General features: G+C 42.0%; 1 protein-coding gene across 1 annotated transcript in view; it reads right to left on the bottom strand.

The window, feature by feature from the left end:
- skila (SKI-like proto-oncogene a) overlaps positions 1-22,678 on the bottom strand; it is a 39,410-nt gene extending 16,732 nt beyond the window's left edge. Inside the window, exons 1-2 of the mRNA XM_055058218.1 lie at positions 22,433-22,678; positions 16,916-18,195 (exon numbers count right to left, since the gene is read on the bottom strand). Of these exons, the coding sequence (XP_054914193.1) occupies positions 16,916-18,037 (1,122 nt within the window). The 5' untranslated portion in view covers positions 18,038-18,195; positions 22,433-22,678. The remainder of the gene's footprint in view (positions 1-16,915; positions 18,196-22,432) is intronic.
- Positions 22,679-24,039: the final 1,361 nt, after the last annotated feature.

Here is a 24,039-nt window from a genome sequence, read left to right as displayed (position 1 = left end):
AATGATAGTTGGAGAATAAACAGACATTTGTTTCAGACATCAATAATGTGAGAGAAAGTTTTCCAACTCATTTAAGGCATCATCCATGCATCGGTATGCAAAAGCTTTTGTAATTTCATCATGCCACAGCTACAATCTTCAGTGTATTTTATTTGGATTTTCTTTGACAGACCAAAACAAAGTAACACATATCTGAAGCAGAAGGAAAATAACTGCATGTTTTTCAGAATTAGTTACAAATAGACTAGATTTTTCAGCCAAATCTTTGAAGAAGCTTAAATGAAGTCAAAATTGGAAGGAGAGAATCTGTGAATATTAATTTTAAGGTTCTCCCAGCCAAAGTTTGAGATGTGATTCTATAACATCTACGAATGTAACATAAATTTATTTTGATGCTTTGAAGTATTTTATATGAATAAGCATTAAAACCTGTTTCATTTCCTCCTGTTCACAATTATGAGCTAGTTTGTGTCAGTCTAAACACATAAAATTCCATTAAAAACATATTGAAGTTTGCTTTAATGTGCCAGATATGAAAAACTTAGGTAGCACGAATACTTGCCTATACAAAGAGGCGGAAACAACCAGAGAAGAAACTATTTTCTGCCCTCGTTAACCTCCCTTTAGCACCAGCAATCAGGGTACTGACCGTACAGTAAAACAATAAAACCATATATGTAAAAACACTCAGACAAGCATAAAAAGTCTTGACAAGCCCAGCGGCAAACCTGATCAAGGGTGCAATAAGGGTTAGGTCTGACCTTTCATCCCCAAACCAGTATAACCATTTTCTTTTTGCAATTTAAATCCCTCAAAACTAGACAATCATTTTCACCTCTAGTTAAACCAACACATCAGCGGTCGGGGTACTAAAACTGAAACTCCTAGAAGGCACCACAAACCCAAACCGTGACACTTTAACCCCCATCTGACCACTTTTAAGCGACAGCCATTAGCCTGAGAAGAGGAAGTAGACAGCCTTTATTTGGGTGCCTTTCCTATCTACTTCAGACAGTCAGCCGGGGGGATTGTGGGGGGTACACACAAGTACTGAGACAGTCAGTCACACCCTGTCTGTCTGTTTCTAAACCACATCCTGTACTGCTGCAGTCATCAGCTGTGTCAAAGATCAAACTGGAGAGACACACATCTACTTCCTCCTTGAACCTCGCAGAACACACAAACAGAGGATGTGCTGAAGGGTGATGCAATCTTTTAAGCCCGAGATTCTGGGTGTGGTTTGCTCCAGAGGGGTCCCACCTGGCAAATCGCACAAGGTGGACACCGGAGACCTTTATACAATGGTCTTAATCCAATAAGCCATTTATCTACAGACTGGGAGCCACACTTTGTTTCAGCAGCCAAATCGATAAAAAGCCACAGGGGAAGCGGGCAGTAAAGTGGGGCAATTAAACCAATATACTTTCCTCTTTTCTCTTCTTTTTTTTTTTTTGTACTTCAGAATTATACGAGTGGACTTCAGATCTTGACTCATTCCTGTAAGAATGTATAAAGCAGGTCATTCGTCGATGGTGGTCTCTGTTTGATGTACGTGTAAGGGACCGGATTGCTTAACGTGTTTTTCTTTAGATTTAGCTTTGCAAAGACAGATAAGAGGCGCAGAAACAAAAGGAGTTTTCTGACAGGTGGTGACAGAAATTGGAAGTAAAAATAATTTATATAACAAAAAAAATTGAGGCAGAAAGCCAAGACAAACGAGGAAACAAACAGTCTTTCTCTGTGTCTTTTCACTCTGACACACACATCTGTTCCACCTTTTATTTCTGCACGTAAAGAGAAAGATCAGTCAGACAAACACTGATAAGCATCAGCTGGGTTAGTCATGAACAAGTTTTCCTCTCACACACATTCACAAAGAGGGCAGATGAGGACAGGTACATTCCCAACTTGCTTTGGCTCCAGGCAGTGAGGACGGGTTTTTTTGCAACACATGGCTCCTCCGTCTAGAGTCTAGACGGTCAAACATGTGGTTTTTCTCCCTCCCCTCTTTTACTTTCCTTTCCTCCTTCCTGCAAGGCCAGAGTTCCAGTCGGCCATTTTACAATTTGCACAACCAGGGTTTGACGGCTAAAAACAGCTATGTACAATCGTGGAAGTCTACACTGGAAAATGATCAATCTACTTGCTAATAGTTCGTCCGATACGCCTGGCGCCGTGACACGGCTTACCTAAGTTCGATTTAGAAACTCAGTGTTTTTGTTTGTTTGTTATTGTTTTTAGCACTTTTTTGAAATAGTTTTGTTTCCAGAAACGTACATCCCTAATCTTTATCTAAAACTCAAAACAAGCAAATTAAAGTACATGCTACTGGATTTAAAAACTAAAGTTGGTAGCAACTATTGGTTTCGATGCATTTATTTATCAGGAAATAAGGTTTATGACCTGCCAAATGTTTTATGAAACTTTACAGACATTTGAGAACAGACATTTCACCCTAAAAATAGTTGTACATCAGACAGACCTCACATCGTGCATCCTTCGCAAACAAGGGATTGAACTTTGCTTCCAATTGAAGGAGAAACATAATATTTTCTTGATTATTTCTAATTTTAGCATCCGGGCTCATGACCCAGTCTAAGTTTAAAAACAATAGTTTATTGTGTGGGTGCTTAGTTTAGTTACATATCAGCAGGGGAAAAATTGACTAACTTGAGAACTTTAGAGAAGTGAGATCCAGATCCAACAAAGAAGCTATGCTTTCTATACTCAGGCAAAATTAATTAAAGTCAAGATTTTGTTAAAACAGTTTGACAGTGCTTTAAAGAATAGAAAATTTAGCATAAACATGACGCATTAAAAAATGATAAATATTGTCCTGTTCTGTGTCTCTGTGTTCTGAACAGTGATGAAACGGTGCGCCAAGATATTGTGGGCGATGTACATCCCCAGCAGACATTGCTTCATAAGCAAAAAGTGCAAGTGAATTATGTCACACTTCTCATCATGTGTCTGTAGAACTGTGACTAATAGTCCTATGCAGACAGCACATATTGCCTCACAATGCACTTATAGCCTCAGAAAGACATGAAGAATGATTCACAGCTGTGAAATGGTGTCCAGAGTTAGTTCTGATAACTGAAATATTTTATTTGTATTATTAGAAATAATTTCTCTCGTTCTAGTTTCTGTAGTTTCCCTACTCGGGCCCGTTTATTCACCCTCCAGTATTATAAGCACCCGTTGATGAACCTTAAAATAAAAGACATTAAATAATCTCAGAGGAATTTTAAAAGTTTTATTTCGAGAACATCGACAAAGTGGTGGTGTAGAAATGCTTTTTTTAGATATATCTTTACCAGGGTGACAGAAACCATGGAGGGGAAGTATAGCATGGCAATTAAATCAGCTAGGTCATCACGTCTGTACTCTTCATAAAAATCAGAGTGTATCCATTCAATAAATTAGAATATTATTGAAAAACCCATTTATTTCAGGAACTTTATCACTATGTAAAACACATTATATTGCTTAATCCCATAGGTGAACATATGAAAACCTTATTTCTGTTAAGTATGATTATTTTCTTCCTCCAGGTAATGAAAATATGACATTCAAAATTAAAATATTACATCAAAAATACACTAAATACAGAAAAGTATGTTTAATACCTGCCTAAAGGTTGTTATTTTCAAACATCCCTGATCTGAGTACAAATTCTAATTTATTGAACATGACTGTTTCTAATCCATGAAAGAAATATCAACCGTGCAGCATAGAAGATAGCCTTAGACTGCACTGCTCATGTGCAGAAATGTGTGAGCGCCACGTTCCCCTCCTCGGCGCCCCGGTGCAGAGATCATTAATTACCAAAGCCGCCAGGGCTCACCTGCGTTAGGAAGCCAGGCCCGGAGACAGAGACGACAATGCACGCACGCATGCACACACGCACACGCACACACACACACACGAGTAAACAAACATCCTATCAAACAATGGCTCCATCAAACAGTGATGTGGGAGGATGACGCAGTTTACTGCAAGCAAACAAATACAGACACGAGCAGACACACTTCATGCTCCCAGGAGGACACACAGACTCAGAATGAGGCCAGTGGGCCCTTGTCTTGTCTGCCGATGACTGTACTCATCATCTGAGCTCTAACTGGGACACCGTTCACACAGCTTCTGCGTCTGTGAGAGAACTGCAAGCGCTTTACCAACCAAAAAGGAAGAAATTCTCCACAATTGCTTGTAGTTTTTGCTCATCAGAAGGCAGGGTACTGGTTTAACAAATCATGTTTGACTGGTTTAACAAATCATGTTTGAATCGGTCTCCCGGTTTTCTAAACAAGGGAGCTTGGCTTACTATTCGAAACGGATGAAACAACTCGGAGCGCTTGGAGACAAGAGGCGAGTGAGAGAGCCGCGGAGAGGACAAGCGTTGCTAAGCAGACTGAAAGCTGAGAGAGGCTGTCAGCAGGCCAGCAATGCACTGCTATCACTACAGAAAGAGAAAAACGCAAAATGGAGACGCAGCCCGACCCGCTTTCAAGGCAAAACTAAAGTTACCAAGCAATAAAGAGTTGCTTGGCTGTTGGACGTATTTTAAATCACCATGTGCATGTCTAATTAGGACTAATTAATGCTTAATCACTGCAGAGAAATCAGACCTTGATCAAAATCCAACAATTTTCAGCTTCATCTCCTCCAATTGGTGACTGACTGCTTGGAAAATCAAACATCCAATCGTTTTCCAATCAGTGAACAAATGTTAAGCGTATCCAGGTCGCACTAGAGGTCTTCAGGGTAGAGGCTGTTACTAAAGGAAGAATATTCAAAATGTCAATGATCTACTTAAAATGAAGTGAAAGTAAGATTTAAGAAGCTATTCAATACAACATGCCAAAATCCATTGCAGTTTGTTCAGGCTGCGGGAGAGCAAGAGAGAGCAAGACTCAGAGGAGTTTACAGCGAGGCTCAATAAAGGTAGAAGGTAAAGGTAATTTTATTTATATAGCACATGTTCAGCAACAAGGCAATACAAGGGCTTTACAGGACTTAAAAGGACATACAAACAAAATAACAAACCAAAGAAAATTGCAAAAGAAGAAAAATAATCTTATGTGGAGAACAGGAGTCAATACAATACAATACAGTATTGTTATAGACAGTCCTTTTAACCTCTGTCTGTAATGAAACATCATGGATTTGGAAATGTTTCAGTTGTCAAGTTTGTGGATAAAAACCTTTGTTATAGAACTGAACTGGCTAAACATCTATATTGGCAAATCAAAAACTAGAAGTTGGCAACAAGATTCTAGCTGGTGCATCTCTGTAGCAATAAATCAATGAATCACAGAATAAATTTAAACAAGCTTGATCATTTCCATTTGTTTTTCTCGTAAATCTCTTTTTATCTAAGACTGAATGATGGGTTGGTGCATTTGTCTCAACTAGAAGGACAATCTTGTTTGTTTTCCATTTTATTTGTCGATTTGGATGTTTTACTTATTTCTTTTGGATATTTAAAATGTCTTCCAGTTCTAGAGTTAAATGTTTATTAGAAATTAAAGTTTATTGGTCTTTGAGAGGGTGCACTTGCATTAATATGCCATTACCATTGCATTATGTGAAAATGGTCTCAAGATAATATTTTTGTTTATATGTTTGCATGACAGTTCTAGAGAAATCTGCAAATAAAACTATCCTAAACTGAGATTTTAGGTGCTTCTTTACTGGCAATCAATCAACCCTGTTTGGTTTCGTTCTGCTGAAGCATGGAAAGCTGCATTAACGTCCGAGCTATCACAGCCAGCAATGAGGTCGGAGGAGGGAAGGTTGGAAAACTGTAGGGCTTCAGGAGATCCAGACCCAAGATACAGTCACAGTGTCACAAAGAGAAGTTTTCACCTGGCTAAAATGCCCCGCAGGGTTAAATCTATCAGAGCTACATGGAAAGAAAGGCTGTTGAATTCAAACTGGGTACGGTGGCTGTTCTGCAGGGAGCTCGGGTCTCATTCATATTACATGTTGCCGCTTGTTTGAAGCCTCCACTGCTGCTACTTGAATGGACAGCTTGACTTCGGCCTCCACATCTCTGGGGCTCAACAGTCTTTCCTTCAGACTCACACGAGTGATTTTATTTTTTTCAAGAAACATTAATATTTCTGAAAGTGTCTCTTTTTTTCCTTCCGAGGAAATCTCAATCTAATCTAAAACTGAAACACCCTCGGTCGAGTCGATTCTCCATTAGCGGTCTGGAGCAGGAGAAGCCGGTTCGCCTCTGGAAAAACCTTGTTACGGCCTGAGTCAGAGCACTAAGTGAACACACCTGGGCGAAGATCAAACGGACTGGGAGAGAGACCTGCTCCGTAATAAATCTTCGTCCTGGCTCCACCGTGACGCTGATGAGTGGAGAGCAGACCGCAGCACGGATGGAGCGCCATGACTCATGCTGCAGGACGGTGGTGGGAGATGTGGGATGGGGGGGAGGAAGTATCTTCTGGTGACTGCATTTTATTCTATATTTGTTTGTCTGACCCCTTGACTACCTTTAGGAAGAGATGCAGTCTGCGACTTCTGAAGGGTTCCTGCGACTGGCGGGTCATCATGGCCTTCCAACGTCACGGTAATGACAAGGACGTTCCGTCTCCCATAAGGTGCACACCCTTGCTGAACAGAAAACGGGGCGGGATGGCTGTCTGCCAGAGCAGCTGACAAATAAAAAAGGAAGGAAAAAAAGGCAACCCTGCCAAAAAATCTGCATCGTTAGACTGACTGCTAGATCCCCTTCAACATGAGTCAGTCTTATGAAGAAATACAGCACGGATGGCCTCATCGGGGATCAGGATGTGTCTCAGCCAGTTCATTTTGATAGCGATGACAAATCAGATGTCTGGCATTACAACGCACACATGTCACAGGAACTGGTTAAACTGTAGCCAGATTGTAAAAATAAAAAGAAACCACAAGGCAAACTGCGCTTTGTGAAGGATAAAGTCAAGGGTAACAAGACCCTGTTGAGAGCCAAGTTTCTCCAGCAGCAATGCTGCAGCCAAGGAACAGGCAACAAACAATGAATGCAATGAATGATTTTAGTAATAAATGATTCTATTGATTAGTCTCATGATTAACCACATTTAACCACTGAAGTATTTTCATGTGGAAAAGCTCACCCCTTTCTGCTTGACTCATCAATGAAGTGTAGGGCTAATCTGTTTATTATTTTTTGGATTACCGAATTACTAATTGGACAGAAATGGCCTTTTTTTTTTTTTGAGTCTGTACACTTCACGTAACAATTAATCAATTTAAGAGATTAGTTGATTATTTCAATAATCGATTTGTCATGATTAATCTGATTAATTGTTTCAGCTGTATAGCTCTTAACAAGACTTACTGTCATTGCGAAGACACTTTTCGACACATTGTCACCACTACTAGCGCAGAACCACCACTACTTTCAAACAAGCTGTTACCATTCACAGCTCATATTGAGGTCAGAAACTTTTTAGTGACCGAGTTGATCTAGAGGGAGAAGCAGAACCAAGCCTCTATATATACAGCAACTAATTGAGCTGCTACAATCTCCAGAGGGAAATGAGGCAAAAGAAAACATTGCACACCGTGTTCCAAATTATTATGCAAGTGATGTTTTCTCAGATTTTCTTAAATGGTCAATGCAAATGGTGGTCAGTATAATTTTCAAGTCATGAACTATTACAGTAATCAAATTTTACTGAACAAAGCTCCCCATGAGAACAGCATTTTTTTTTTCAAAAATAAAAAAACTCAAACTGTACTGTTCCAAATTATTATTCACAGATGATTTTCTAAACATTTGATGGAAATAAACATTATAAAGAACTGCAAGCGGTCATTCTTTGAATGTACAGCATTAAGCGGTCACATGTACTAAAATCAAAAACTATTTCAATCAAAAACATCTTAACAGACCGAGTTACATCTTAACATAGGACCCCTTCTTTGGCCCACTGCGACCGTTTCTGCTTGTGAGCTGGTTAGGGGAGGCCGATTAGTAGGTTCATCCACCGCAAGCCTCTGGAGGATCCTACACCTCGAGGTTCCAGAGGCACCAGCAGCTTCAAATAAATGTTTGCTGCGTTGTAAGGGCATTTTAAGAGCTGCTCTCTTAATCCGATAAATTTGTCGAAGAGAAACCTTTCTCGTTATCTGCACAAACCCATCTTTGTTCTGAATCTGCCACAAATCTCTTCACAGTACCATGATAACGCTTTAGTTTTTGTTAAATATCTAATGTTCTCATATCTTGTCATACGGCACTACACTATCTGATGATTTTCGCCGACAGAGAGATCCTTTCTCTTTCTCATATTGCTTCAAACCTGTGGCCTGCTTAATAATGTGGAACATCCTTCTTAAGTAAATTTTCTTTAATTGAACTCATCAGACAAACTAATCAACCCAGATCTCTGAAATTAATTATAGTGATTCAAAGAGCCCTGACACACAATATCATCTATAAATTTAATAGCACAACAAAAAATCTAATCTTTATGACACTTAAATCCGATTTGGATAATAATTTGGAACACGGTGTATATTCTGAAGAAATATCAGTGAGACGGATGACTCCCATGAGCAATGTCGATGCAGGTGGGATTAACAATGAGATAAACATCAACATTTGGTAACGGAGGGATTGAAAGTAATAGAAGAGCGGGTAGAAGTACAAAATGTCCCTTGCTTCTTTCTGCTTCCTGGTTGCTACTTTTACAGTTTTGCCTCGAGCAAAATCACTCAGAGCCCCTTGTGAGATCAGGATTTATGGGGTAAAGAGACTGCCGACGGTGGAACGGGAAGAAAACAGTTGGGAGGTGTTTGAAGTTTAAGTTAGTGGAGCAAAGGTGAGCCTGACGGGGCCAAGCGGACCGAGTTTAGCAGGTGGGAGCAGTGCTGGGCTTTCTGTTTTCATTCGCCGTCTAGACTTGAGGCAGAAACTAATAACAGATCATGGAAACACTTAACTCGGCTGCCACTGTGGGTTATTAAAACATGTGTGGCCGTCGGACTGGAAGACTGCGGCCAGCTAATTTCAAACATTGTGAGCAGAATTACTTCCATGTTGAGATGGCGAGGCATTACCACACAGGGTGATAAATTAGCAGCAAAGTGGATGGATGGGGATTCGTTTTAATAGAGCAGCTCTTCTTTTTTCCCTTGGTTTCCCCATGTTTGCAACATGCATAATTGATCCGTGTGGTGGCTGGGCTTAATGTGTTGTGGATGTGCAGCGCGGCGGCCCAGCGGGACTTATGACACGCCTTTGATATCCTGTTTATCTGCTTGTCTGGGAGATGGAGGGTTTGGGGGGGTAAATAAGCGACCGGGAGTTGGAGTGAGCTGCATATGTTGGTTCTCCTGTGGATAGCTTCGTCTCTGGTTTTCTCAGTTTATGTCTTCATTAATCACCGTTCCCGGGGGGAGGAGCCTTTCAAATGCAAACGCACAGTTCCCCACGCTGCCTGGACACCAACCTGCTCCTACGGCTGTCTCCCCTGGAGACCAGACAGCGGACGGCTAATCTTCTCATAAACACGTCGATTAATTAATACGGAGACTCATCACTCTGGTCTCATGGAAAACAACCGAGGCGAGCCACTCAGATGCATCTCTTCTCCACCAATCAGTCTTGTTTGGACTCGTAGCTCATTACATGGAACTGCTGCTGATTTCAATCGTTATCAGGCTGGTTTTCCTTAGAAGCAGCAAACTGGCCTGGTGCCCCGAGGGGAGGAGGGGAGAGACGGGACAGGGCGAGGCAAACATGCAAACAAGCCTTCAGTCTGGGCCACTTTTAAAGTCTGAAGGACGACTGGGAGGGGCTTGACAGGTTTGTTTAGTCTGTGACTGTTGGCGGACCTGGCAGAGGCTCCAGTGTACAGACAGAGCCATCTCTGCTGCTCAAAAGTAAGCCCACTTCAGTGTGAGCGTGAGCTGGTATGAGATTCTGACAGTGTAATCTTCAGTAAATAACCACACCAAAAAACGTTTAAAACAAAGATGCATCACATGATCTCACTGCTTTTACAATAATGTTATCTGCTTCATTTGTTTATTCATATTCTGACTTTGATAAGTAGATTTAAGTGAAGAGGACTTAACAAATCAGGCAGAAATAAGAATTAGAACATTCAGATTCTTTTTTACCCTTCAGTAAATGCATCAAAACTAAGAATTGCTCCAACAAAAACGTATGCACTTTGATTCATAATTGAGGATTCTCTTGCGATTTGTACTTTTTCTACTGCATACAAAAATACAACATCTATCATCAAACCTCCAGTACATTTTCCTTCGATTATGTGTGGTACATTCCCCTAGAGAAAAACATCAATAAAAAAAATTAAAAATATTGAAGAGTAGTTTCAGCCAGGACAATCGGTGCATCTAAATAATAAATGAAGTAGTTTTTTTAATTAATATTTTCTAAAGAATATAAAAATGGTATGTATTCTGTGTTCATTGGTCAGAAAACAATTGGATTATTCTGTCTTTCAACGACTTGACCAAGCAAAAAATTATCCGGTTGCAGTGAAATGACCAACCAGTATAGAAATGCTCCATGTTTTACCATAATGCAGAGACTGTGAGATGCTCCTGGACTAAATCATGTAAAGACCTGAACTGTTCTGAGGCAACTGAGCATGTGAAACCAAAAACTCCAGAATATTCTTGTCTATTCAAAACAAAGACTCAGAAGTAATGACTTTGGCATTTCTCCAGCGAGATGCTTACAGCTCTGTAATACTGCCACTGACCTGCTGGTGACACAGCAGAGGGCCCCTCGGCTCGGCTCCTCCCACCTCGAGGGGCCCCGCTCGGTCCTTTGCAACAAGCAGCATGGTCACACACAACAACCATCAGCACTCCTACCAAGCAAACTACAGTCGGTAGAGATGATATGTTTCTCTGCTCAACACCAGCAGCTCTGTGTTTAGTAGGAGAAACACCAAAATGTGGGTCTGTGTGCTGGTTGTTAGGTGGCGAGCATGTGATTGGGCACCCCGCTATCGGACAGACTGGAGATTCAGCTCAGGTCCTGCAGAGGTTAATTTTCAACTAGAAGAGAGAGGCAAGCTGGACACAAAATCCCCCAGTAAGTGCCAAATAGATGTGGACGAGGCTGGTGAGGAGTTGTTTGTGACTGAATAACATTTAAACTGGCCTGCGATGACTTAACCTCCCCAACTCTTTCCCTCCCTTTTTCCGACATTCTCTCCAATTTTTCTCGTTTCACTCCTCCTCTCTTCTTCTTTCTCTGTTTCGTGTCATCTGCATCTTGTCACATCCGTCGAGGCTGCAGATCTGATCAATAACCGCTGGCCTTTCCGCCCATCCGCCTCGCAGATGCACACAAGTGGTCTTATTGCTTATGTAATGATCAACTTATCAGGTCATTTGACCGCTTACTTTGTTACTGTTAGCCGACTGGAGTCTGGGGGGCATTCAGAGATACGATGTGCACCAGGGAGGAAGGAGATGAGGGAAGGATTGCAAACCCAATGTTGGAAGATAAAACTTTTGAAAGTATGAACTCAAAAAAAAGTGGTGATTAAAGGGAAGAGAAAAGCAGGAACAACATGGTGAATGGTTACCATCATGTTTATGGCTGTCAAGTTACTTTGTGTTTTTAAAAAGCTGGGTTTTAAAAAGTTAAACCTCACAAGTTTTAATGATTCAGTCTGCTCAATCAGAAATCAACAGATGACCATATCAAGCTAATTTGAAGCCTGCTTAGCCCCAACCAGTGATAACATGTTCCAACCCGTCACTCTGAGCTAAAGGTGGTGAGCCATTAGTGGCTTGTGTTAAGCTGCTAACACCAGGCTGGGTAATTAAACATATAACCTGACTAATGACACCAAACTCAAATATCTTGTTTATGCTACAATAAAAAGCTAATTCTTGTGCTTTTTAGAGAACAGGTCTGGTTTTCACCCTGCAAGTCAAATTAACTTGATTTTATTTTTCAATTTTTGTGTAAATACTGTGATATTTCTATCTAAGGTTATCACACTGTGAGAAGCTCAATGCGGCCCTCGCCTAATTAGCATGTTTGCAAAAATCCAATTAGATACGAGCATGACAGAGAGGCAGACGCAGCAGACTGCCCAGGAGCCAGCCAGAGACTACAGCTGCGCTGCTCTGTGGTAATGAAGTCACTGGTTTCCAAATAGCAAACAGAGGAAGCCAGAGAGAGAGAGGGATGCAGCTGTCTGCCGTCTGTGCCGCAGCCTCTGTGTCTGCCCGGCCGGGGGAGACAGACAGAGGGAAGGCTGTTCCCTCCGTCTGACTCCTCTGACTCTGGGCCAGCTAGACGCTGCAAAACAAGGCCAGGGCAAATAAGCAACACATGTCCGGGGTTTCGCTCGCAGGCGCCTCAAAGATAAGCCTCACGTACAAGGTGAAACCGAATGCACAGACTTTAAGAGAAAATAAAAGTGAAACAAAATGTTTGTTGTGTTGTTTTTTTGTTACCCGTTGCTTAGTTAAAACCGATGCAGCAAGGTGGAAAAAAAAAACCAAACCTCAAATCTGAATTTGCTCTGTTGCTTCCTGTCTTCTTTGGAAACCAAATAAAGGAAAGAAGAAAATAAAATATGACGCCACCTGATGTCTGACTGTAGAGTCTAAGCCACTTTCACAGGCTCATGTGGGCAAAATGAGCCCATTGTTTGTGGAGTACCAAAATAATCTGTTTAATAAGGCTTTGGCTTGCTGTTGCTGTCTGTTCATGGCGTCCGTCAAGCAAATTTTATTTACACAGCAGGGATCTGCAGACGGGCCAGCCGGGCCTCCAGGCACAAGGCGCCATTTAAAGAGTGCAGGTCCTGGAGTTTTTAAATGCACCTACTTAAACCAAACACTCCCAACAGGATATGGGACTTTCTAGCCACTGAAGAGAGAAGAAAAAAAAATCTGTTCTCGTGTGCGTCTCAGCTCGTCTCGCTAGTAAATGTGCACATTGACGCCGTGTGTCAATAAGGGCTCATGGGAAAAGGGGGTTCATGTTCGAGGCATGAACCAGAACGCAGGGATGCATGCATGGCTGGCCTGTTCACATCCACTGGGATATGGAAAAAATGAGTCACACAGCCAGTCGAGTGGAGGCGGCTGGACACCAAGAGTCTGGAGGATGTTCGGGGTTGAGCGACATGTCCTCCTCGTTTCCTCTCATTTACGTACATGTGCAGGCGCAGATCGCGCGGCCATGGGAGGGGAAGCGCCGTATTGTGACTGAGTAAAGAGGGATGCTGCCGGGTCACCTTGTTCTCTAACTATTGACCTTTTATACACTCATACATCCGCTCTCAAGAGGAGGGGAGGGGCGGAGGCGGGTTGAGTGTCATCATCCTTTAATGTCGAAAATCACCTGCTTCCTGGAGGACTTCCATGCCGGAACCTCTCCAGGAACATGCCCCCCTGTCACTTCGTACTTCCCTGGAAAAGTACGAAGTGACACTTACGGATACATACAGATTCATCGACTGGCATCTCCGGTACAGATGAGAAAAAATAAATATTGTTGCAACTGATTTAATTTAAGTAATCGATTATTCTATCAATTCAATAATTAATTGTATGATTAATCACGCAAAAACTGGCACATATATAGCATCAGAAACACATTAAAAATGCAATTAAGCAAATGATTAAACTCATTTGTTAATAAAATAAATATTTTATTGCCTAAAAGGCAACAACGCAGAATCCTAGTAGCACAAGCTGGATGCATCTCCAGCTAAAAAAAATACTTCTATTAGCAGCATGTTAAAAGCTCAGCTTTTTCTACAGTGCAGGAATAATCTGTTGACTATTTTTTGAGTAATCATTGGATATCAAAAGTTGCTTAACAGGAGATTTGAACTAGAGGAAGCTAAAACTGCCACCTAAGTAGTTCAGGATTTAACTTCTGCTCTGAAACTGTTGTTCATCCAGCAAACATCATTCTTTTAGCCCGTATACTCCAGTTAATTAATCTATTAAGAGATTAGATTATTTCAACATCTGATTCATCACGATTCGTCCGTTTAATCCAATTAATCGCTTCAGCCATAATCTCATCTGACCAAAGCATGCTAATTTACAATCCCAGTAGTATTTAGCAAACCACACAGAGTTACGTTTGTGGTGGTAGGACAGAAACAGCTTTGTTATGGCTTCACTCCTAATCAAGGCATCTAATATTGCTTATGGTGATGCTACGCTTTACCTCGTTTACCGTGCTGCTCACTGTGTGTGAGGGAAAGATAAACATGGCTCCTCATCCAGCCTAGTGGCTGAAAGAAATGGGTTTTTTGTCTGACGTCCTATTAATAAGTAAAGGGATACAGAATGTCAAAGATTACCAATAAGGACCTCTAATACTGGTCATCTTGAAAAAAAAGTAGTTATTCTTTACAATTATTTTTAAAGAGATTGTTACGGTACCTAGCACTATCCCACATATGATTTTGATAAACTAATAAATGTACTTAAATTGAAAGTTGGATTTTCCCAACAGAAGCAGAGGAACCAGGAAAGCCTATAAGTGATTCTGGAGGTTTCTAAAATGAAACTAAAGTTTGAAAAGGGCACAGTGGGATAAAACCTCGTCACTAGCACTGACGTTACAGAGAAAGTGTGGAAATCACCTCGGAGAAGAGACAGCACCTAGAACAGTGGTGAGACGCAGGCTCCAGAGAGCCTGACAGAGTGTGAGACAGAGAGACGAAAAATGTGTCACACTGGCCTCCAATTATCTGCTCTTTACACATACATACACACACACACACACAAGCACGTACACAGAGCGACAGCGTCTGACACATAAAAAAAGCACACCGAGATGTTAGGACTTATAATCCAACATGACATTACAGATGCTTTGGTGCTTTTGTCGCCCGGGTCCATTGTTGTTCACTGAGTGCATTTCCGTTGCGGTAATAAAAACTCTGAGAAGAAACCTCCGAGTCGGAGAGATGGGAAAGGGGTGGAACAGGAATGCGGTTAGGATGCGAGACGACGAGACAGCAGACGGCGTTTCCGCCGCATCCACACGCTCCGAGTCAACCAGACACGGAAGAGGGAAATCATTTGTCTGTTTCCCAAACACACAAACATTTGTGTGTTTGTTTTGGAGTCCATCTCTGCGCACATAAGCAGCCGCTTTGTTAGGAAAGGTGACAAATAAACCATGTCAGTGAGGGTTGTTGGTTTTGCTTTGACTATAAGGGGAAAATTATCTCCATTTGTGCATCAAAGCATGAACAAACCGCAGCGAACCAACAAAAACATCCAGAAACAATACAAGAGTGAAACCGGGGGGAGGAGGGGGGTTCTATTGTGGTCAAAGGCAGGTCAGGGGACATAAACTACTTCATGGCAGGGGGAGAAAATCTACAGCTTTTCCCTCAGCGACTGTTGACTTTTTTATAGACTTGCTGGCCTTGTGGCTTTGATCATATATTGACATGTTTTCCCCCCACCTGCAGCAAGAAGAAAGAGAATAAGGAAAACTATCAAGCAATTCAGAGCCTCAGAGATGAGATGAAGAAATTCAATGAACCAATTTCAGGTTGGCCTCCAGGTGAAAGGACTCTGAAAAATAGCTTTTGCGTGCAGATAGTTTCCTTTATTCTAAGAAACACTCACTCCCGCCAAAAAATTTAGATTGGAAAAAGAAATCTCAAAGTAAGCTTGTTTAGGGAGCATTATGTTATTTTTTTAACTGCAAAGGCACGTATGAAAAAAAGAGGTTTCAATTTACTGAGGCAAACTGGAGCAGCAATTCTATTCAGGCGTCCCTGAACCTCCTACGCCGAACCTTTTGTTGAGCGCCATTCCCACTGACCTGTAGGTGACCCCTGAGGGGACAAATTATGCACTTCCTCCTCAGCTGTAGCCAGCTGGACTAACTTAGGTCTGATCAGACCTGGGGAGGCAGATGTCACCACCTGTCCCGGGACTCAGACACACTCTGGGTCAACACTGGTTTAAGAAAACACTGACCATAAGGCAGTCTGCTTCAGCCTAATAAATCAACCACATATACAGTCCCTCCAGACAGTCATGTTTTTTTTTTGTTGCACCCTAAAATTCAAAATTGCAGCACATAATCTCCCCAAAAAAGACAGGGTTTTAACATATTTAAAGTACAAATCACATTTTCAAGTACATTCTTGAAATAGCACCCTTGATAAAAATACAATTATGTCCTGAGGAGTTGTTAAAATGCAGAAGAAGAAACAATAAATCCTACAGAACATCTCAAAATAGTTTTTGAAACAAAACAACCAAACAAAAAAAGGTAAATGTAACACGCATGCTTTTATCTTCCAGGTTCGGCTTTCAAGAGATGTTGTGAAAGAGGAAATGAATTTAAAAGGCTATTGGGGATTGGTCGAAATTCAGCGCAGTTGCAGTGATTGGTCAGAAAATAAGGAAACAGTGAAAATGTTAAGGTGATTTGTCAGATGTGCTGAAGATGAATGGTGAAAATAAATTAGCAAAATTTGCAGATGAGTGAATTTGCTTTAATAGCCATGATCGTAACATCACAACTTCTTACACTCCAGAAAAACAAACATATACTTCCCAACACAAAAAAATATACACTTTTTATTATTAGATTAGCCACCAGAGCATGACAATTTTCACCTTGAACAATTGGTCAGAAACTCTAAGATCCAACCAGCAATCCAATCTCATCTAACCAGGTTGCAATAACAAGCACATCATTCAATGTGGAAGGTGCAACTGATGGAAGAAGACTGGAAGCTAGCTATTTCAGGGATCAATGAGGCGCACTAATGTGAGAACTATTCAATGACAAGTTGGCCTCATTCAGGCCGTGACAGAGTGAGAGGAAAAGCAAGTTTTTAGGAGAGAAAAGTTAACACAACACACAAAACAAACAATGCTGACTTACTTTGTCAAGGGAGCTCTTGAGCTGATAGTGGAACTTCTCTTTGACCTCGTCCAGCAGCTGCTTGAGTTTGGGCTCCTCCGGAGTTCCCTGGTACTTCCTGGCTAGTTGCAGGTAGCAGGGCCACTTGGCTGAATCAAAGCCCCAGTGGCAGGTCCTCTTATCAGGTGACTTGTGTGAATGCATGACAAACTTCTGTGGCGAAAAGAGCAGCTGGCACTCAACGCACTGGATGCAGGGGGCCTCGGGTTGGGTGTAGAACTGGGGCACGAAGAGGCCCTGACACTTGCCCAGACACTGGTGCTCCACCTGGAAGCTGGCCTCGCTCTCCTTCAGCAGGCCCTGGGATAACCGTTTGCCGCTGGGGTCGGTGGGGAGGGCGGCACCGGGACGCAGCAGGGCGTTGCACAGCCGCTGCGCGTCAGTCAGCGTGATGAGGCCGCAGGATGGAGCGTTGAACGGCAGGATGCCCAGCACCTTCAGGATGTGCAGCTGCTCGGCGTCGCAGCGGGAGCAGTAGACGTACAGCTCGTCGCACACGGTGTTGATCTGTTGGAGCGAGAAGTCCCGCAGCACTGAGTTCAGCACCTGAGGAAGGCAGAGCCGCTTCTCGCCGCCAACCACAAAGCAGGAGATGGACTCTCCTTCTAACAGGGAGTGGGTGAGTTCGGTGGAGCTGTCGCAAGGAACCAGAAGAGGGCCTCCACCCAGAACAGGTGGGGAGGGCAGGGGCGGCAGTCCTGCGGGGGAGCTCTCGTGGCCCGTTCGGGCCGAGAACGCGGCCGGGCCACCGAGGGAGCTCTGGCTGCTGAGGGTGAACTGAGCCAGCGTGTGTTTGAGACCAGGACTCAAGTCCAGGGCTTTCACGGAGCCCACGATGTGCAGTTCGCTCCGGGCCTCGGCGTCCATCTCAGCCTCATGGGCTAGATCTTCCATCAGCTCCTTCTTCACCTTGGGAAGTTTCGGGAAGGAGTCCAAACCGCGCCTCTTCAGATTGATCTCTGCCATCACTCGCTTCTTGATGGGCGCGTCCTCCATTCGCTCCCTGTATGGCCTCTTCATGTTGCCCTTAAAGGAGGTCAAGTCTTTAAAAGGGGTTTTCAAACTGGTCTGAGTGCTGGCCATGTCCAAGTATGGGAATTATCGTCCTTCGCTTTTTCTTCTGACCTCTGTTTCTTGTTTTCCTGGTTTCCGTTTTTCCCTTCAAGTCTTTACTAAATGAAAGTCTTCTGGTAGCTGCAAACATGCATGATGGTTCCGGAAGGTCTCTAGGTTCTGATCCGCTGTCTGCACACAAAAAACAAAAAGGGTATTTTAGAAAAGGCAACTCTATACATTGTAGCGTCTTTACATCCTTTAAGCAAACTTCACTGGAGTTTATTAGGGATTTAATGCAATACATAACAAAGTAAAGGGATGTAAAAAAAATTGTTTAAATGGTTGCAGGCATTTACATTGAATCCCTCTCAGTCATTACTTTGCAAATCTTTGCCTGGACCCTAACCCTAATCCACTTCATTGTAGCTCTAGCTGCATATTTGGAGACGTGAACTTCCACCCAGTGGCGGAGCCAGAGGGGTGGCCGGGGTGGCACTTGCCACCCACAACAGAGCCCTGGCCACCCCTAGTGCCACCCCACTGGAAATGGTAATTTTAAAATATAATACTTATGAGATCGGCAAAGATTTGTCAGGAAAACTGTAATTTCCGACTGTCCCTGAAGGCAGCTCGATGCCCGACGCTGTTCATTGGTTAAACTGACATGTGGGTCCTGCTTGATCCAAAACACATTTAGAGTTACACCGTCAGGAGTTCTGCAGGTATTTACAACATTTTACCGCTCAGCGGTAACCGCTGTTACCTTCCTAATGAGAGGCGGCAATTGTCATACATTTCTAAAAAGAAAAAAAATGGTTGTGCACCGCTACATAGTGCCTCGTTTATTATATTAGCCATGCTAGTGCTGGTAGGTCGTGTTTTAGACAGATTCTTTTAACATATGTTTTAGTGACATGCTGCCCTGTAATGTTTTCTATCTCCCAGCTCTTGCTTGAAATGTGTGTGGTAAGAATATGTGAAAAATCATTAAGTTTTGTAATGACTGAAATGTAAGTAGGCTATGTCATATGAAAGCTTTGAATTATAACCTAACTAGTTATATTAATTAATTTTAATTAATGTATTTTTAATTTAGTATTTTAGCTAGCTACAGAAAACTAAAAACTAGTTTAAATAATAGTTTAAATAGTGTTGTCTCTGCCAAACAGTCATGGAGTCTAAATACCAGGCTGTCTTATTTTGTGTAGAGCCCAAATGAAGAGAAAAGGGAATATCTCCCAGTTCTTCTGAAAGAGGCAAAAACCAGGGCCAGACAGAACCCTGCAGCAGTGACCAGGACCAGACAGAACCCTGCAGCAGTGACCAGAACCACACAGAACCAGACAGAACCCTGCAGCAGTGTCCAGGACCAGACAGAACCAGACAGAACCCTGCAGCAGTGACCAGGACCAGACAGAACCCTGCAGCAGTGACCAGGACCATACAGAACCCTGCAGCAGTGACCAACCTGGAGAATCCAGCCAGGAGACTCCAGGCCCAAGTGGATCACCAGCGGGTTAGAGGCTGTGACAGAGAGTTATTAAGTATTAAAATCCAATAAGCCTAATTCTAAAGGTTAGCATGATGCTTTTTGCATTTTTATTGTGTCTGTTTATGCATTTCCAATTAAGTTCCAGAGAGAGATGAGGGTGATACAGATTCAGAGTCAGATTCTGGGGAGGAAGACAGTGAAGCAGAAGGAAATGGCACTGAACTGCCCCCACCCAGCACAACCTATTGCATACCAGTTTATTTGTTTATTTATTTTTGAGAATTTGTTTTTGGTCATATTATTGGCTCTGAGTTTACATTTACATGTTCACTGTTCCATAGTGCCGTTTAACGTCTTGTTTGGTCATGGCAAATCTTAGTTAAATAAACTATTTTAATTTGAGTGTGTGTGAGAAAATATTTGTTTCCTTTCGTTCATCATTTGTATATGGACCCCTCTGATAAAGCCTTGCTCACCCTTTGGCCACCCCTTGAAAAAAAGTCTAGCTCCGCCACTGCTTCCACCTCAGTCTGAAATTCCACTCTTCAAACCTTAATTTGTAAAAAAAAAATTTGAAAACCACATATTGACCTCATGGTGTCACTACTTTGTTCTCAAACATAAAAAGTCTTAAGTTTGTAGATGTCAATATATATACATTTTAGGAGGTTTTTGCTCATGCGAAGGCACTATACATCCTGTTCCTGATATAAAAAAAATAACTGAAAATTGTTTCAGAGCAGCAAAGGTTCACAAAGAGTGTAATGTTTTATGCTGCCTCTGCTTTGGGCAACAGAGGTCAGAGGCTTCCAGCATGGTCCACTGAACCAAATGGCCATTAACCCACTTCACACAAACAAAGGAGAAAATTTACATCAGGCAGTCCAACCAAAGGGTTTCAAACCAAATTCTCAAGCGCAAAGTGAGAATTTTAACAAACCAGTTTACCAAGGCTCGACAGTGCAAAATCCTTTACCGCCCTGCTTTTTTTTCTTTTGAGTGAAAAATAACTTTGCAAATGAAAAGTGTCCTTTCTAAAGCAGTGATAAACAACTGATAGAAGAGGTGCAACTTACCAAAGCTGCAGTTTCTTAAGTGCCAAAAGTTCTGCTATATCAAGGTAAATAATTATGCAGAAATTATAGAATGTTCAGCAACAGAGCGGAAAACAAGGCACTACGACTTAATGATCAATTAATCATTGTCCCAAGGGTTATGAGTTTGCATCTTTCTGGAGAACGGAAATACCTTTTTTTTTTTTTTCCGTCTCCAAGTCTAGGCAGGTTGATGTGTGTAGGTGCTTTAATATGAAATATTTGTGGGCTTCAAGAAGCCACCATCTCTGCACTCTTTTGATGACGCTGGATCTAAAGTTTTTAAGTCGGTACTTGACTTAAAGGACGATTACAATGCGTGAAATTAATTTGTTATTAGACAGCATAATTTTGTTGTATCTTTGTCCATCATGTCTATTTTACCTACCTCGCTACTATTTTCAAGGTTATCCCGATCATGAACATTGAAGAAGCAAAAATTGGACTTCAAATTGTAGATATTTTCACTTTTATAAACAAAATAGACGTTTAAGAAATCACAAACGGTATTTCATAGAATATCTCATTAGTCTAGATCTATTCTATTCAGGTTTGACAGGTTTGAGCTGTCTGGGTGTTATTGTTTTCAAGACCCAAGGTGTTGACTAAAACTAAAACAACAACAACAAAAAAAGTGTGAGAGAAGCTAATTCTGGCTTGTTCTTTTAGTTGAATACAGCAGGGGTGTGCAGCTCCGGTGTCCTCTGGTGATGAACCATTAATTTGAACCAAAGTGACATTAAACCATCCAGGACATTGAGGACTGTCTGCATTTTCATGATCATTTCTGAGTTTCACCTGTCTACGGGGATCGACATTCAACCATAATCGCCCCCTTTAAAGTTCAAGCTTGACCAGATTCGTTTAATGCGGCGAAATGGTCCTTTATTCAAGCTGCGAATCGGATGCCAACTTCAACCTCGGTTCATTATGATCCATTAATTTACGGCAGAAAGCGCATCGCCCGCAGAGCTTCACTCCGACAGTATGAGACGCCTCGCAAAAATCCGTAAACTTGATCTCCTTTAATGTCACTCCCTCCACTTCTAGTATCATTTTTGCTGCAAGGACACCGCGTAATGCCCCTGCTCTCCCTCCCCCCTCCTCCTCAGTCTGTAGCCGCTCTCCTCTGGCTCGGCTCTGGTATGCAGACAGTGCTGATAATGACATTCACTGTCTACGCTACAGTCTGGTCTGGCGCACGCCGATCTGCTGAGGGCACGGTTGGGTTTCCGACCGCGGCGTTTATCGGAAGGGCGCCGCGCTCGGAAAAAAGCACTAAAAATATTCCACCTTCGGAGCTGTGAACTCGTTCTTACAAAAGATTTAAAGCGAAGAAGAAGACCCTGGAAATAAATTGCCTGTTGGCTTATTTAAAGAGAAATAGGCAGAAATGAAAAGTGATTGGGAAGGAGCACATTTCCAGGGTATTCTCTGTTAAACGGAGCTCGGACAGGCTAAACGAAGCTGACCCGCCGGGCTCCGTCCACACGCCACGGTGTGTCCGCTTCGACCGACTCTCACCGGGGCGCTTCACCGGGACGAGCTACCCCAGCACAGTGACCGATAAGGAAGATAACCCAGCGCTGATATTCCAGCGGGTTCACCTCCCCCCTGATAGGGAGCGATACGGGAGGCTAAAGGAGATTAGCTTCACCGTCTCCGTTCGCGGCGGCTGAACGGAGCAAACCCGACCGTTAACCACAAACCGTACTCCACTTCAACAACCCCCGCTTTAACCGACCCGTTTTAAAAACTCAATGTCCTTCTATCGTCATTATCACCATCATCATCATTATTATTATTATTATTATTATTATTCGTAGTAGCCACCACTTGCCTGAACGACGTCCGCGTCGTCCTCTCCGCTCCGGGGTCTTCTCTGTACTGGAAAAGCCTGGCGGACCGTCAACAAGATGCAGAGAGAGGCTCCACTACAGCCCCGTAACGTCACACTGCACACGGGCTGAGAGGCGGAGACGTCACCCGGCTGACGGAAACTATGCGGGGGTGTCTCTCGTCTGTCTGTCCTCCTGTCTGTCTGTCTGTCTGTCTGGCACGGTCTGAGACGCTGGAGTTTTCCCCTCCAGCGGAGCCGAGAGGCACCAGGGGCGCTTCCAGAAACTTTTGTAAAGGGGGCGAGGGCACGCAAACAAAAACATTTAAAACAGAAACTGAGGAGTTTGATTTAGCTACTTAGGTTAAAAGATGGGAATTCAAATTTTTTAAAGCAACTCAATACCTAAATACTATGTTGTGATATTTTTTGACAACATTTTAAACTTTTATAAATATTTATATATGTGTGTGTGTACTGTGTGTGTGTATGTTGAAAAAAAAATTGGGATAAGTGATCCAACTTAGGATCCATATCTCTTGAATATTTTTTATTTTTATTTGTAATAACCACAAAGTATTTTTAGTCTTGTTCCAAATATTTTTATTATTGCTATTATTCTTCTCACTGTTAATCTGGATTTTTATATCTTGTTTTTAACACTTTAAAAACTTTTTTATGTGGACCTTTATATATGATGCCTCTGTTACGCTAGAATTTCTTAGAATAAATGCTTTTTCTATCCTATTCTAGTCTATTATGTTCTATTATATTCCCTTCTCTTTCTGTATATATCATATCATAATAGATTCAAGGGTTGCATTACATGACTACATTAAGCATAAATGTGTATTTTAAATGTCAAATAGCTGTATAACTCACTAATGATTATTATTATAAGTAGTAGTAGTATTGGTGTTTCAGCTAATAATAATTATTATTCTAATTACCCAATTATATTGCTAATAATCCAACTGATTTTCCAACTTTAAGCTTGAACAAGCTTCTCTTTGGATAAATCTGGTGTATCTACATTACTTACTCATGTTTATTAATTTTCATTATCCCCTGAAAAAGAAAATAAAACAAATCAAACGTGAGTATCGGTCATACAAAAAATATAAACTATGTCAAAACACATTTTCCTTCTATATATACTTCAGATATCTCTTTACATTAAGCCAAAATAAAATGTTCTAACATCTTCAAATTTTACAGAGTTAAAGAGATATTTTTGACAGGGCGTTGAACCTTTCCCCCCCTCTGCATGTCCTTCTTTAGCATTTGCTCTCTGTTTTGTTGACTTCCCATTGAGTTCACAGAAAAACGAGAGGACAAAAGAGGACACACTCACTGGGTTAAAGGGAGTCTTTCTGGCCCCCTCCCCCGCTCGTCATATGGACATGTCCTCCAAAAGAGGTCAAAAGGTCACCTAGGAGGTACATTGTAATTTCACAGAAGAAAGGATCTAACAAAAATTAGTGTTCGAAGAAGACAGAAATCCTTTTTAGCGATTAAATCAGAAATTTTCTTAGAAGAGTGGGTAAGTACAGCGTTGTACTCTTGAGACTGAATGAACGCTGTAACCTCAGAAGGTTATCATCCT

Source organism: Poeciliopsis prolifica, unplaced genomic scaffold, assembly GCF_027474105.1.
Source record: "Poeciliopsis prolifica strain line A6 unplaced genomic scaffold, Auburn_PproV2 SCAFFOLD050, whole genome shotgun sequence".
NCBI lineage: Eukaryota > Metazoa > Chordata > Actinopteri > Cyprinodontiformes > Poeciliidae > Poeciliopsis > Poeciliopsis prolifica.
The sequence above is the reverse complement of the archived record's forward strand: the minus strand, read 5'-3'. Positions and strand labels throughout refer to the sequence as shown.